The sequence below is a fragment of the Castanea sativa genome, chromosome 2 (assembly GCF_040712315.1).
Source record: "Castanea sativa cultivar Marrone di Chiusa Pesio chromosome 2, ASM4071231v1".
Classification (NCBI taxonomy): Eukaryota; Viridiplantae; Streptophyta; class Magnoliopsida; order Fagales; family Fagaceae; genus Castanea; species Castanea sativa.
In genome coordinates, this window is record NC_134014.1 from 3,196,297 (window position 1) to 3,211,233 (window position 14,937).

Sequence of the window (14,937 nt, forward strand, 5' to 3'; positions counted from 1 at the left end):
CTCTCTCTCTCTCTCTCTCTCTCTCTCTCTCAAAACTAATGGAAGTCAATCTATCGTCCATCTACTTTTAAGCTTAAGGTCCTGTTTTAATATTTCTTTACTAAAGCTTCATCTTTTATTTGGACTCATTATTCATTTTATGATTAGTAACATGTAACCCATACAAATGTATGCATGTATATAAAATTAAATACAATTTTTATTATAAAAATATAGATAATTAGTCAAATTATTATTATTTTTTTTAAAAAATAAACGTAATTAGTCACATTAAAATTTTTACCTAAATTTAATATTATTTATGTTCTTTTTTTTTTTTCTAATTTTTAATAGATATAATATGTGATGATCTTTGTTGTGTGATGATTTTTATTGAGTATATGTGATTGGTTCTTTTTTTATATATAACTTTTATAGTTCATTAATATATATTAGATTTTTAGTATTTTGCACTGATCAACTCAATTGGCACAAATATTAAGAAACTTAAGTGAACATATGACACAAACTTAAGTGAATAATTATGGTGTGGTTTAGGCACATGGCTCAAAATTGGATTCTAATTTGAAATTCTAATTAAACTTACTTTGAGCTCTGCCTACTAATATATATACGAGATGGGTTCAAATTACACTTAGTATAACTCTACAAAAGTTACACCTTTTTCAGACTATAGATTTCTAAGAAATCTAATGGTTAGAAAATCACTATAATTAATGTCATCTTCAAAATTAATTGCTTTCCATATTAGCTAACCTAATTAATTTGAGAGAATAATATATTATATTATTTTCTACTTTCTTTCCTCTCCTAATTAATTCATCCCTAACCTTGCACAAGTGCCTATTCTCAACGTTTTTGAGTAGCAGATTTTTTTTTCTCTAGACAGATAGATTTGAATTTCCAAAACCCAAAAAACAAAACAAAAAAAAAAAAAAAATTTCTCCAATATTCAAAGACAAAAAAAAAACAACACAGCTAGCTATTAAGCAACGTGCAGGTATGAAATGCTTCCGAGTTATCCTTGGCTTAAGATGTCAAATCTTGGCAAAAATTGATATTTAGTACATCAAACATATAAAGTTTTGTCCAAATTTCTCCATTCTCTCGGAGCCGCCTTGAATATTTTATATTTGCTTAGACCAAGGGAAGACATGATTTGTTCACACTGTAAATGGAGCAAAATGTGTGGAGATTGCATGGATCTCATAAGGGTATACTTTATTCTAGCAGTTGTAGGCCCCTTTTGAGTTCCAACCATGGTTTTAAAAACTGGTACGGTGAAAGAACTAAAAAATGAGCTAAATATCGGGTTTAAGGTCGGACCCGATGGTCGAACCGGTGACGTCATAAATAATTTAATTATTACTTCTTTAAATTATATAAATAATTAATAATTTTTTTAAAGAAGTATATAACATCTTTTTAAAGAATTTAACATAACAACATTACAAAACAATCATCCTTAACAAAATAAACTTTCAACAAAACCAAATAAATAAGCTCATTAGTCATTATATTTACATACAATTGGCAAATAAAAAATAAGTTCATTACGTCCAAATAGCAAATAAGTTTTAAATTTTCAAACAAACAACTAATAAGTTTTAAGACCCAAGCCTCATTTGTTATGAAGAAAATTGAAATCAATATCATCATGTGAACCAAATGCTCCGTTACTAGCATCATTATCATCATCCTCATCCTCATCTTCATCTTCAATAGGAATAGGATGATTTTTATCTCTAAATCCGGGAGGAGCATCATCTTCATCACCAAATGATTCCAAATTGATGTCATCATCATCCTCAATCACTTCATTGTCTATATCTATACAAATTCCAAAACCAAAGAACAATAAATGAAATAATGATTCTAATAATCATTTCTCATAAATCATAAATAGTCTAATTAAAATATGCATATAGGCAAAGAATTGTTTTAAGCTAACCTCTTTGTACATGGCTAGATGATCCTTCTTTGATTGGATGAGCTCCCTCTTCATATAATGCATTCTCTATCTCCTCATGATCCAGAAATGGAGGTTCCTCATCTTCCACTACCCAAAATTCAGTTTTATTGATACTTGCATAATCAATAGGATCAAAATTGAACTTCTTCCTTTTGACTCTATATCACAAGATGAACATAATGAATAATTGATAACCAAATCACTTATATTTCACAATCACAAAGAACCCACTTGACCAAATTAGTGAATCACTCATATTTTCCCACAAAAACGTTGAAACAAAGAGATTATATAATATATACATTTCTTTCAATTGGTAGTTATAATGAACATACACAAGATCATTAAGTCGTTGATGCTCCAATCTATTTCTTCTTTTGCTATGTATTTGTTCAAAAACACTCTAATTCCGCTCACATCCTGAAGAAGCAGTTGTTTGGCTAAGGATCCGAATTGTAAACTTTTGTAAGGTTGGAGCACAAGATCCAAACAACTTCCACCACTCATCTAAGTTGCATATACAACACAAAACAAAGATACAATGAATCAATAAACATACTTATCCCAAAAATATAAAAAAGAGCTATGATCTTTAAAACATATTTTCATTTTATTATTAGTTACAGTAAACAATATCTTACCCGGCTGAGATGTCTTGGCTGATTCTTGAGCAAGTTGGGTTCCAAAAGTTTGTTCACGCTATCGAAATAGCCTTAATTCCTCCACCAACTTCAATCGGCCAACTGAAATTTTTGTTTTTATAACATCTGTCACAGCAGTTTGTGTCTCTAGCCTCTTATTAAGAGTAGACGAGTCATATTGGAATGCAGGATTCAACCAATAAGCAGCAGCATGAATATCTTCTTATCCCAACGATCCTTGATAATATTAACATAAGGCTCCCATAATCTCTTCTTATCCTTGAAATTTTTTTTGATTCCATCAATTACTCTATACATGCCATCATATACATAACCCATAGCTGGTTTTTCATCAGAATCAACAATGTGTAATAAACGAATCAATGGTGACATAATATGCACAATTACTTGACAATCATTCAAAAATTGATTGTCAAGAATGATTTTCACTATTGCCTTTGCTTTCTTATCTTTTGCATATCTTGATTCAACATAAAATTTGCTAATCACCAATGCTTGTAAGTCATGCTTATGTTCCTTAAGACTCCCTAAGGCAATGAAAGTAGTAGCAAACCTAGTTGGCCCTGGACGCACAATTTCCGTCCAATTTTTTCTAGTCCTCAACCAAGCTTGCAAAGCCACATGATTATAGATGAACATTGTGATCTTGGATGCACGCTTTGCAAGTTTAGCTACATGATCCATCTTTCCAATCTCCTTAAAAATTAGGTTTAGGCAATGTGTTGCACAAAGTGACCAACTAATGTTCCTATATTTTCCACACAAAATTCTTCTAGCAGCTACATAATTTGCAGCATTGTCAGTGACCAAATGTACTATATTTGCAGGACCAACCCAATTAACAATTTCATCAAACAAGTTGTTCAAATTAATAGTATCTTTAACCAAGTCAGAAGCATCAACAGAACGTATAAAAACAATTCCTTTAGGGCAATAGACAAGGAAATTAATCAATGTTCTCTGCCTAGTATCAGTCCATCCATCAGCCATTATTGTACAACCAGTATCAGCCCAATATGAACGATGAGAATTAACAATCAATTGAACTTCTCTTTTTGCTTCTTTCAATAAAGGCACTCGAAGGGCATGATAATTTGGACCTCTATATCCAGGATCATAAGAAGCTACAGCATTGAGCATAGGTTGATAATAACTAGAATTTATAACATTAATTGGAATGCAAGCATCATACATCCATTTTGCTATAGCCATATCAACCCTCAACTTCTTTTCTTTGCCAGCAAGAACACTTTTAATAGAAGGTTGAGCTCCCGGTGTTGTTCTAAGAGCAAAGTAATTACCAATGTCACCAACCTTTCTCTTGCCAAGATTGGATCTTAGTGAAAAATTACTAAGAGCACCACTTCTATTTCCCTTACCTAACCCCCTACCTTTAGGAGTAATTTCTTGGACATCTTCAAATTTTGGTGAGTCCTCTAATGGTGAATAATTAGATGCTTCTTGATCCTTTTTTGTTTGTTCTTTAGATTTAGCAATTTCCTTCAAATTCTCAACCATTTGAAACCTAACATCACAAGGTACACCCATACATGCAGCCACATCACTTTTAATTTCAGCTAGATGTCTTTTCATCCTATTGATGCCCCCTCCTTTATAACTTTTCCCACAATGTATACATCTATAATTACTTTTTCCGTCTTTCAACTCTTCAGTTACATGATTACATGCGGGATCACATTTCGCTCTCACAGATGAAGAATTAGCATTAGACCTGGTTGTAGAAGCATGTTCATTAGATGGTACAGAAGCTGACTCCATTTCACTCAAAAATTTCAACTGGTAGCAACTATTTTATCAACAAATAAATTCATCAACACAACATACACAAACAATAGTCAATAATTTCAAACTAAAAGCAACCAGTTTATCCACAAATAAATTCATCAACTCAATATACACAAACAATAGTCAATAATTTGAGACTGGCAGCAACCATTTTATCAGCAAATAAATTTCTCAACACCAATATACACAATCAAAAGCATAATACTCTATGAACTATATTTCCCAAACAATAATACTCTGTAAATCAAATCCACAACATACACAAATAAACTAAAATGCTATTGTAAACTAATAATTGAAGTTACCACTTACCAGTGAAGTCACGGGAGGAGAACCTGAGATGAAGCCGAGAACATGAACTATGAACTGAGAATTTGAGATGAAAAAAAAAAAAAACAAAACCAAGAAAATGATCAAAATGACAAAATCAAAATCAATTAATCAAGTAATCAAAATCATAAAAAAGAAAAGAATACTAATTATTACTTGATGAAGCCAAGAGAAATGGGGAAAAAAAAATAGAACCCAAAATAGAAAAAGAAAAGAACATTATAGAGGTGCAGTAGAGCTCAAATGGCGAGGGCATGCCGCTGTGCGTGAGGGCTGAGGCAGAGAGAACAGAGTGAGGTAGAGTTGAGAGAGCGAGGGAGTGAGGGCGTGACGACTGACACGTGAGGCTGTGAGGGAGCGAGGGAGTGAGGGTCTAAGGGTGTGGGTTAAGGGCGTGAGGCCGTGAGGGAGAGAGTGAGGCAAGGGAGTGAGGGCATGAGGGAGGGAAGGCGCGAAGGGCATGAGGGAGTGAAGGCGAGGGCGTGCCGTTGTGCGTGAGGGCTAAGGCAGAGAGAACAGAGTGAGGTAGAGTTGAGAGAGCGAGGGAGTAAGGGCGTGACGACTGACGTGTGAGGCCGTGAGGGCGCGAGGGAGTGAGGGGCTGAGGGCATGGGCTGAGGGCGTGAGGCCATGAGGGAGAGAGTGAGGCAGGGAGGATGAGAGTAGAGAGCTTGAGGAGGCTAGAGGCGTGACTGAGGAGAGAAGTGAGACTGTGAGAAGGCTGATTGGCTGAACATAGTTTTAGGATTTTAGGGTTAAATTTTGAGGGAGCAAAATGACGTAGTTTAGGGGCTTTAGGCAGATGAGCAAAACTGGTTCGGCCGGCCAATTTTACGGTTCTTACGGTCAGACCGGCCGGTCTGCACTATTTATCGTTTTTTATAGTATTTTCGGTTTTATAGCATAACTGGACCGGATCTAAGGCCAGTTCCCGGTTGAATTGGTCGGATCGGCCGGTCCGGTCCAGTTTATTAAAACTATGGTTCCAACTCTCTCTCTCTCTCTCTCTCTCAATGTTTAAGGAGCCACCATCCAATAAAAAAAAAGTTTAGGATTATCTAAACTTTCATGTAATACCAAATAAGAATATAAGTTCATCTGTCCATGACAAAGAAAATCTGCAACTCAAAAACGTTGAGAATAGGCACTTGTGCAAAATTAGGGATGAATTAATTAGGAGAGAGAAAGAAAGTAGAAAATAATATAATATAATATTCTATCAAATTAATTAGGTTAGCTAATATGAAAAGCAATAAATTTTGAAGATTACATTGATTATAATGATTTTCTAACCATTAGATTTCTTAGAAATCTATAGTCTAAAAAAGGTGTAACTTTTCAAGAGTTACACTAGGTGTAAATTGAACCCATCTATATATACATATATATTACGATTTAAATATTCAATTTTGCGTTGGCAACCTCGTGATCACTGTGATCATAAACTTGTTTGGTTATAACTCCTAGACTCTATAGGAATGTTTAGACGAGAGCTCAAGCTATTGGTATTTAGTGTGCAAGAATAGGATTATTCAAGCTACTTAGAGTTTAATAGTTTCAACTAATTAGAACTTAAGTTCGATAGATTGAGCTGTGTATTTGCATAATCATCTTATTAGCTCACCAGCCCACTTTATGATTTTGGTTTTGTTACTACTTGGTCTACTTTATAAGTAAACCATAATGCACATTTTTCTAACACTTTAGAGTTAATCTTCTAAGATCTAAAAGATTTTGTGCCAACTGCTCTTAAAGTCACTACTAGTTTTTACTCAAATGCTATTTGAACTAGTAAATCTAAAGTTGCTACTCTCTAGATATCAAGTGTAATGGATCCAAGTTTTCAAGGGGATATTGAAGTCGTTGATTGGAAGTTCACGTTGCAACAGATTGCTATCTCTATCAATGGATTTGAGTAGAGAAGGAGAGAAGCAACTTGTCGTAGAAGCTTCACTTAAAGGATGATATGTTTAGTAATTATAGTTGAGTTTACGAAGAATAGGGTTATTCAATCTATAAACTTCTATAGTTCTATTTGATGGTAAATCTATTCACCTTGGGATTGATTGGGTTATTCTTTAGGTTTTTCCTGTGAAACTATTTTGTTTCAAGGGTTTCTTGAGTTATGTCTTCTTTACATTTTCACACTTGCATGATAATGATGATTATCTGTTTAACTTGGGGCTTTTATTATTAACCTAATAATAATTAAGTTAGTCTTAAAACCGATAAAATACTATAATGTAACATCCACAAAGATAATCAATGACAGATTAAGGATATCATTATTGAACTCCTTTATTTACTACACCGCAATGTAAAATCTCATAGTTAGTTGGTGCAGTTAGGCCAGTGTACAATATATGGAGGTCTTGTTTTAAGGACTGGATTGCTGTCAAAGAAATTGGTTGGCCGGAGCTCAAACCCAACACCAAAGGTTGGCATCACTGGAAAATCTTCCTGGCAAGGAACATGATGAAATCCAATGGTGTACCATAATACTATGTCCTTGTTTTCAATTTTCCTATTCCTGTGCATTCATATACCCAAAAAAAAAAAAAAAAATGCATTAGAAAACATTGGTCACAATTACCATAATCAACAACTACTATCTTGTAAAGTTCTAGCTAGCAAACTTTAAAAGTGGGATAGAGGAATTTTATTCATCATATACTACCTGAGGCTCCAAATTGCTAAGGTATCATCTCCATGACTCTGATCAACATAAAGTCCTCCTGCCCATTTTTCGGACTTGTTATACGGTGTAACCCACACGTGATTATTACTGAAGGCTCCCCGAATTTGTAAATAATCATTGTATGACATGAGAGGGTGTGCCACGGATCCTGGAATTAGACGATAACCAACATTGTTCCCAACATTTGTTTTCTTATTAGGATTCACAACTACTAGCTCAGCTTGTTTCAAGCCAAACTGAATTCGGGCATCAGATTCTGTTTTGGCAGTTTCACTCACTACTGTCCAATAACTTTTTCTTGGTGAGCTAGGGTTAGTTACTTTGATTGTTTCCAAATTGTTTTTGACAAAGGAATTGGCTTTACCATCCACATCGAGGTCAAGATAGTACGTCAAGAAGTGGTCATGATACACGCCGATAGTGTTTTCTGCTAACAATGTGCCATGCGCATTCTTCTTTATTTGATCTTTGTGAGTATATGTGACACCCTTCACGTCTAGAACTCCTGATATTCCAACCTATTAAGATAATTTGAGAAGGGCTCACATTAAGAGACAAAGAAATCAATATTGGTGTTACCATTTTACTCAAGTTTGTGAGGTAGGAAGACATACTTTTAACTCATAGTACAAAAAAATTTAGCTTTGTTGAAAAACAACGGTAAGTCTAAAGTTACAAAAAAATTCACAATTGTTGCAATGAGAAATTATGATTAATGTACAAAAAAGAAATTATGTTTGTTGTAAAAAATTACTTTCTCAACAATTGTAAAATTTGTTATGAGATTTATTGGTGATTGTAATATTTTTCAAAAAATAATTCTCAAAATGATAAAATACCCCCAATTTAATGGAGCCACTTGGCTTGAATTCCCAATCGATAATGTAATCATAGTTGCCCACTGTTGCGACCATCCTCACCACTAGGCTCACCTCTGGCCTAACTTCCGTAAACTGCAATACCATATAATTGTCAAATAAAACTACTACATGTCCAAACAATACAGCAACAATAACAACAATTACAAAAAATATCACTTACAACTTTCCTAGGAATACCCGATTCAGTGTGACGCCACATTATATTTCCAGCATGATTTTCGAAAATGCAAAAGGCATTAGATATCTTCGCTGGTGTACCATCGTTACTAGAAAAGTATGCGTCTAAAAATACTGCATTGGCAGGACAATCGGCAAAGGGCTTGAGTGACACTGCAGATAGACCAAACCCATATTCACCACTATCAAAATAGCTTTAGTAGTACCATTCCTCTGATGGGTCCATGTATGGCACAAACATCTCAGATATGAATCCTCTATACAAAACTCGGCGATATTTTTGCTTCTCCAGGTCATAAATTGATGCTAGAGAAATTATCGGACCAGCTCGAACGTCAAATCCTAGATGGAATTTCCAGCTGGCCCAACTAATCACAAAGAAAAATTGAGGCTTGTTAATTTTTCAGTTTCAAGAACATGTAATCCCAGTCCTACCCTTTAAATAAGGATTAGGTTGGAATTGCAATAAGTTTTTTAACAACTTGTGTATAAAATTGGTAGTATCTCTAGTTTCACTCTAAGCCATAGATATATAGAAAACAGAGAGTCCCAAGGTTAGGACCCTTTAATAATAGCCATTCATGTGTATAAACCTTAGGTTGAGTAATACAATACAATAGATCATATAACATTATTGTTGTACTATTATGTATACTATTATGTATACTAGTGGAACTACAGGCGATCCCAAGGGTGTAATGATATCCAATGATAGCATTATTGCTCTTTTAGCTGGAGTGAAGCGCCTTCTGGAGAGTGTTAATGAAAAGGTGACCGACAAAGATGTGTATCTTTCATATCTTCCTCTTGCTCATATTTTTGATCGGGTGATTGAGGAGCTATTTATTTTAACTGGGGCCTCAATAGGGTTCTTGCGTGGGGATGTCAAACTATTGGTTGAGGACCTTGGGGAGCTAAAACCGACAATTTTCTGTGCTGTCCCCCGTGTGTTGGATAGAATTTACTCAGGATTGAATCAGAAGATTTCTTCAGGGGGCTTATTGAAAAAAATAAGTTGATGGTCAATGACCTATGTTGCACAGATACCACATTTTTGGCCGAATACCCGAGTCCACCACATGTCGGACACGAGTACTAGTAAGACATACCCAAAATCCATGTCCAAAGGTCTCTTTTTTTTCTTTTTCTTTTTTTGAAATTTTGACACGGCTCTAACACGGTGGACATGATAAATCTTAAAAAAAAAATTAAAAAAAAGCTCAAGATTGTGCTGAGCTCCCACCCCCTTCTCACTCCTCAGCTGAGCTCCTCTTCTCATCGTTTGTGCTGAGATCAGTGAGTTGGCAGCCACTGTAGGGCGTAGATCGGTGACGACCATAGCTTCTCCAGCAACCCCAAAGCCTCTCTCCTTCTGACGTTTCTCTCTCTCTCAAGTATCACGCTTGTCTCTCCTTCATTTCCGTCAATCTTTCTTTCTTTTTCTTTTTTCTTTTTTTCCTTTTTTTTCTTATTTACAATGGCTCTTTGAATTTGGGTTTACACGCATGTTCTTATACCTAATAGGTTTAGTATTTTTTTATTTTGTTTGGTTTTATGATTTTAATTTTATACGTGTTGTTTTTCCCTTGAAATTTGCCTCTGCCTTATAATGTTTACTTGTTTATTATGAGTTTAGTGTTTTTTGTTTTTGTGTCCTGCTACAATTTTTTTTATTAAATTTAAATTATAGACGTAAACATATTTGAAGTCTAAAAATATTTTTAAAATATATATTTAAATATAAATATTAATTAATTGTCATACTCTTATCGTTTTTAAAAATTGTCGTACCTTTATATTCATACTCGTACCCGTGTCCATGCAATATAGTTAATGACTTTAGATTACAAAAAATACAAATATATATATATATATATATATATATATATATATATATAAAGGATTCATAGTCCATGTAATATCTCTAACAAAGACATTTAAATAGAATAAAAAGAAGACTGACCTGATAGTGTGCCCGCGAATCTTAAACCCTGGTCCATCAGGATTCACCAAGGTTGCACCATTTAAACGAGGACCAAAGGGTGGCTCTAGCTTTGATTCCCTGAACTCCGTTCCCTCAGCTTTTGGCACAGGCACAATAAACCTATCATAGTATTCAACTATCTTCATTTCATCAATATCAACCACCAACGTTATTCCCTCCACTGGCCTCACATACAAATTCACAGTTCCATCTACATAAAAACACAAAACCTTCAACACCCTTTTGCTCTTCAACTCTCCAAACCACCCAACTGTAAAAGTTGAGTAAACAACTTCAGATAAGTTTAAGCCTCTCTTCTCAGTGGATTCAATAAAGGGTTTATATGTTTGTGGCAATTCCATTGCAGCCAATTGTTCTTCATAGGTAAGCAAAGGGTAGCCGTGTCCGTTGTAAACTTTATCAGAGAGTATCGCATGGGTCGATAGGTCGACTATGATCTCGTGGGATTGTTTATCGAGACGTGCAATCACAAAGGCACGGCGAGGTGGTGGTTTGGACTTGGGTTTTGATAGCCATAAAAGGATGGCAGGTTTGTCTGGCTCGTCCAAACCTACGTACTGTAAAGTTATGTTGAGCTTTGAGCTGGGGTATAATTTATGGACGATGTTTCCAACCTGGGTGAACTCGGAAGGGGTTAGAGGGTCTAGAGGGTGGGGCCGGTGGCTTGAGACAAGTGAGAAGATGTACAGGGATAGGAGTAAGAAAAGTTTTAGTTTCAAAGTTGTAGCCATGGTTGTGTGGAGAGTTATTAAGCCTCTTTGCTCTTAAATAAGCATTTCTTTAACAATTTTAGTGAATGCATGATTTGCGTAAAGTTTTCTTATGTCAGTGAATAGATTTAATATTAATAAATAATAAGTTTAACTTACTCTTGTTATCCTTTATTGGTAAATATGGTGAGCTACTATATTTACTATACTTACAAACTTATAATTTGGTTAGGTTTAGTGTTTGTCAAAAATAGTTTATGACGATATAAACTACAAGTCTAAGAACACAAAGAATTTCACATCAAAGTGATGAGAACGATGATTCCATGTAGGAATGATGTTGTATCAATTATAATTTGTCAACTCAACAAATTATGAAAAAAATTATAAAATTTGTTATGCATGTAGCGTTACTACAATGTAAATTTTGTTGAATTGTAATATTGATATTTAAGTGCAAGTCCAAGATTCAACTCAAGTTAAGACTATTTTGGATCTCTCTATCTCTCTCTCATTGCCTGTTGATTGATCATCACCATTGTCATTGCCTCCACCCACCTACCATGAACTATTATCATTAATTCCAATATCATCATCACTACTGATATAAAATTTGTTATAACTAATTTAATACCTTAATTTTTTTTTATATAGATATTCCCAGCCAAATAATAAAAGCTTAATTGATTATAATGAAATTTTCATAAATTTATATCCCATCATTTTAAAATTTCTAATATTTTTTCAATTTTTTAGTCTCAACACAACATAAAGTTGTCAATGTATCTATCTATGTATGCTATATTATAAAAGTTGGATCTCCAAAACTGGTTGATGCCCACAATGATGCTATGTCACTTTCTTCAAGCATAAAATGATGACACTTATGTTTTCTTAATAACATAATTAAAACAATTATCTTCTAAAAAAAAAAAATTACAGCAATTAGTATCTTTTAAAAACTAACCATATATGTTTTTTCTTCTTCTCCTTATCTCTCTCTCCTTAATAATTAGTATATGCCATTAATTGCTAAAAAATTTATTCTAAAAAATACTTTAAAAATTGACCATTTATGATTTTACTTTCCTTAAACCTTATCTCTCTATATTTCTCTCTCTTCTTGTTTTTATTTTTTTACAAAAATGTTATCTCTCTTCTTTTTAATTAGTAGTATATACATTTGATTTCACCAAAAAAGAAGAAGGCTAAAATTCAAATTGCACCCTCTAAGTTTGGTTAATATTCATTTTAGTACTCAAACTTTACTTTCACTCAATTAAGTCTTCTAAGTTTCAAATTTATTCAATTTAGGATGATCTATTCAATTTTGGATGATCTATTCAATTTTGTTATAAATTTTCCTTGCAAAATATTATTTTCTCATGAAAAAATATATAAATTAATAAAAGTATTATATAGATTTTTTATGTAAGAATTAAAAAAAAAAAATCATTAGTTAATTCCATACTTAATGGCAATTTTTTAAAACTAAATTGGAAAAATTGCCTAAATTGAATAACTTTGAAACTTAGAGAACTCAATTGAACGAAAGTTAGAGGACTGAAATGAATTTCAGTCAAACTTAGAGTATGCACTTTGTATTTTAACCAAAAAAATAACATAACATATGCGATTTCTTAATACCATAATTACAAAAATTAATATCTATATAAAAAAATAAAAAAAAAACTAACTATTTATGTCTTTTCTTCTTCTCCTTACCTCTCTCTATTTTCTTCTCAAAAAATATCTATCTCTATCCTTATTACTTAGCATATGCCATTAATTGCTAAAAGCTTATAATAAACAAATGATAAAAAATGACAATTTTTGTTTTTACTTTCCTTAAGCCTCATCTCACTTCTTAATTTAGTAGCATATACAATTAATTTCTCCAAATAAAACAAACTAACCATCTTTTTTTTTTTCCTTCCCACAAACTGCATCGCTCCATTATATATACTATATCATGTCATTGTCACTTTCTCCAAACATAAATGATGACATATATACTTTTTTTGATACTATAATTACAAAAATTAATATCTTTAAAAAAAAAAAAAAAACTAATCATTTATGCTTCTTCTTCTTCTTCTTCTTCTTCTTCTTCTTCTTCTCTCTCTCTCTCTCTCTCTCTCTCTCTCCTTGTTAATTGGCATTTGCCATTGATTGCTAAAAATTTTTCTAAACAAATGCTAAAAAAATGACCATTTATATATGTTTTTACTTTCCTTAAACCAATCAATATCTTAAAAAAAAAAAAAACCATTTATTCTCTCTCTCTCTCTCTCTCTCTCTCTCTCTCCTTATTAATTAGCATATGCCATTAATTGCTAAAAAATTTATTCTAAACAAATGCTAAAAAAGTGACATTTTTTTTCTTTAAACCTTATCTCTCTATATTTCTCCTTTTTTTTTTTATTACCATATAAAAAAAAAAAGTCATCTCTATGCTCTTCTTAATTAGTAGCATATACAGTTAATTTCTCCAAAAAAAAAAAAAAAGATCATTTATGTTTTTTTTCCCACCTTCTCTTAAAAGTTTTTATGACTTTTGAGTTAAGTTTGTGGTGTGTTTTTGTGTTGGAACCTCTTTTCCTCTTCCTTGTGTGTGTATATATGTGTGTTTGTTTCTAAAATAAAAAAAAATAAAAAAAATTGTTTTCTTACTTCCCCTAAACCACATCACATTTCGAAAATTGTTATTTTTAAATAATTTTAGTAACTAAAAAATGGATTGAAGTTGAATGGATTGGACCAAATGGAGTAATGTGAAGCAGACCAAGATCGACTGAAGTGGATCAAATGGACTAAAATGCTATGCTGATATAACTCAATAGAAATATAAGAATAATAAATATTACGCTTCAACTTTTAGATATTATAGATAGATTCATAATTCACGTATATTATGATAATCATTGACATTATTGAACTCCTCTATTTTACTACACCTTAATGTAAAACCACATCGATAGGTTGGGAAGTTATGCCACTGTACAACATTTGGAGGTCTTTCAAACTGCTGTCAAAGGGAAACGTAGGACCCAATAATAAGTTCTTCAGTTTTTAGGTTACTATGGGACAATTAAAGCGCGCAGGACCCAATTTCAACATTTTTTCCCCCTTTTTTCTTGTTAAAATAATTTTGTTGGCCTTATGGGTCACCCTAAGGAGTCGCTGTAATGTGCAAGCATAGCATATTGGTGCTTGACAGCCCAGCCTGTGGAACATCGCATTGTAAGACCTCTTATGCCCACTTGCAACATGTATAGAGGCCGGACTTTGCGTCCTGCAAAAACTAAAATGCGTCTCTTCTTAACATAAATTGGTTTAGAAGTAGCGTATTGCGGTCTTAGCAAATTTCAAGTAAGAAAATAAATAAATAAATACCTTTAAAATTGGATACTTCTTACCCTCTAAAATTGGATACTTCCTACCTTCCTAGAAAGATAGTTAAATGATGACTTTACCCATATGTTTGGATGGGGGGAAATGAGAGGAAGTAAGCAGAGGCACAAGAAGAAAAGAATATATTATATTTTAATACATTCTTACCATCTTCTTCTCTACTTTCCTCTCCTATTTCTCCATCTCCCCCATTTTATACATAGATGTGTCCTAGATTATGCTATGACAAACGCTTTAGTCAAGCTCAAGATTAAACCAAAAAAAAAAAATCAAGTTAATCTG

At 33.1% G+C, this 14,937-nt stretch overlaps 1 protein-coding gene and 1 pseudogene across 1 annotated transcript; both read right to left on the bottom strand.

Moving 5' to 3' along the window:
- Window positions 1–1,621: 1,621 nt before the first annotated feature.
- LOC142624318 (uncharacterized) lies at window positions 1,622–4,413 on the bottom strand. The gene is made up of 3 exons (XM_075797856.1): window positions 2,930–4,413; window positions 1,952–2,130; window positions 1,622–1,767 (listed from the first exon to the last, which is right to left on the bottom strand). Exons 1-3 carry the CDS (start codon window positions 4,411–4,413, stop codon window positions 1,622–1,624), a joined length of 1,809 nt encoding a protein of 602 aa, XP_075653971.1.
- A 2,688-nt stretch (window positions 4,414–7,101) lies between these two features.
- On the bottom strand, window positions 7,102–11,262 carry LOC142623131 (primary amine oxidase-like; annotated as a pseudogene).
- Between the last annotated feature and the right edge of the window lie 3,675 nt (window positions 11,263–14,937).

Coding starts and splice junctions, on each gene's coding strand:
- LOC142624318 (XM_075797856.1), bottom strand. CDS start 4,413: ATGGAGTCAGCTTCTGTACCATCTAATGAACATGCTTCTACAACCAGG. Junction 2,131..2,929: donor GGTTATGTATATGATGGCAT/GTATAGAGTAAT, acceptor CTTGTGATATAG/AGTCAAAAGGAAGAAGTTCA. Junction 1,768..1,951: donor ATCTAGCCATGTACAAAGAG/GTTAGCTTAAAA, acceptor TTGGTGATGAAG/ATGATGCTCCTCCCGGATTT.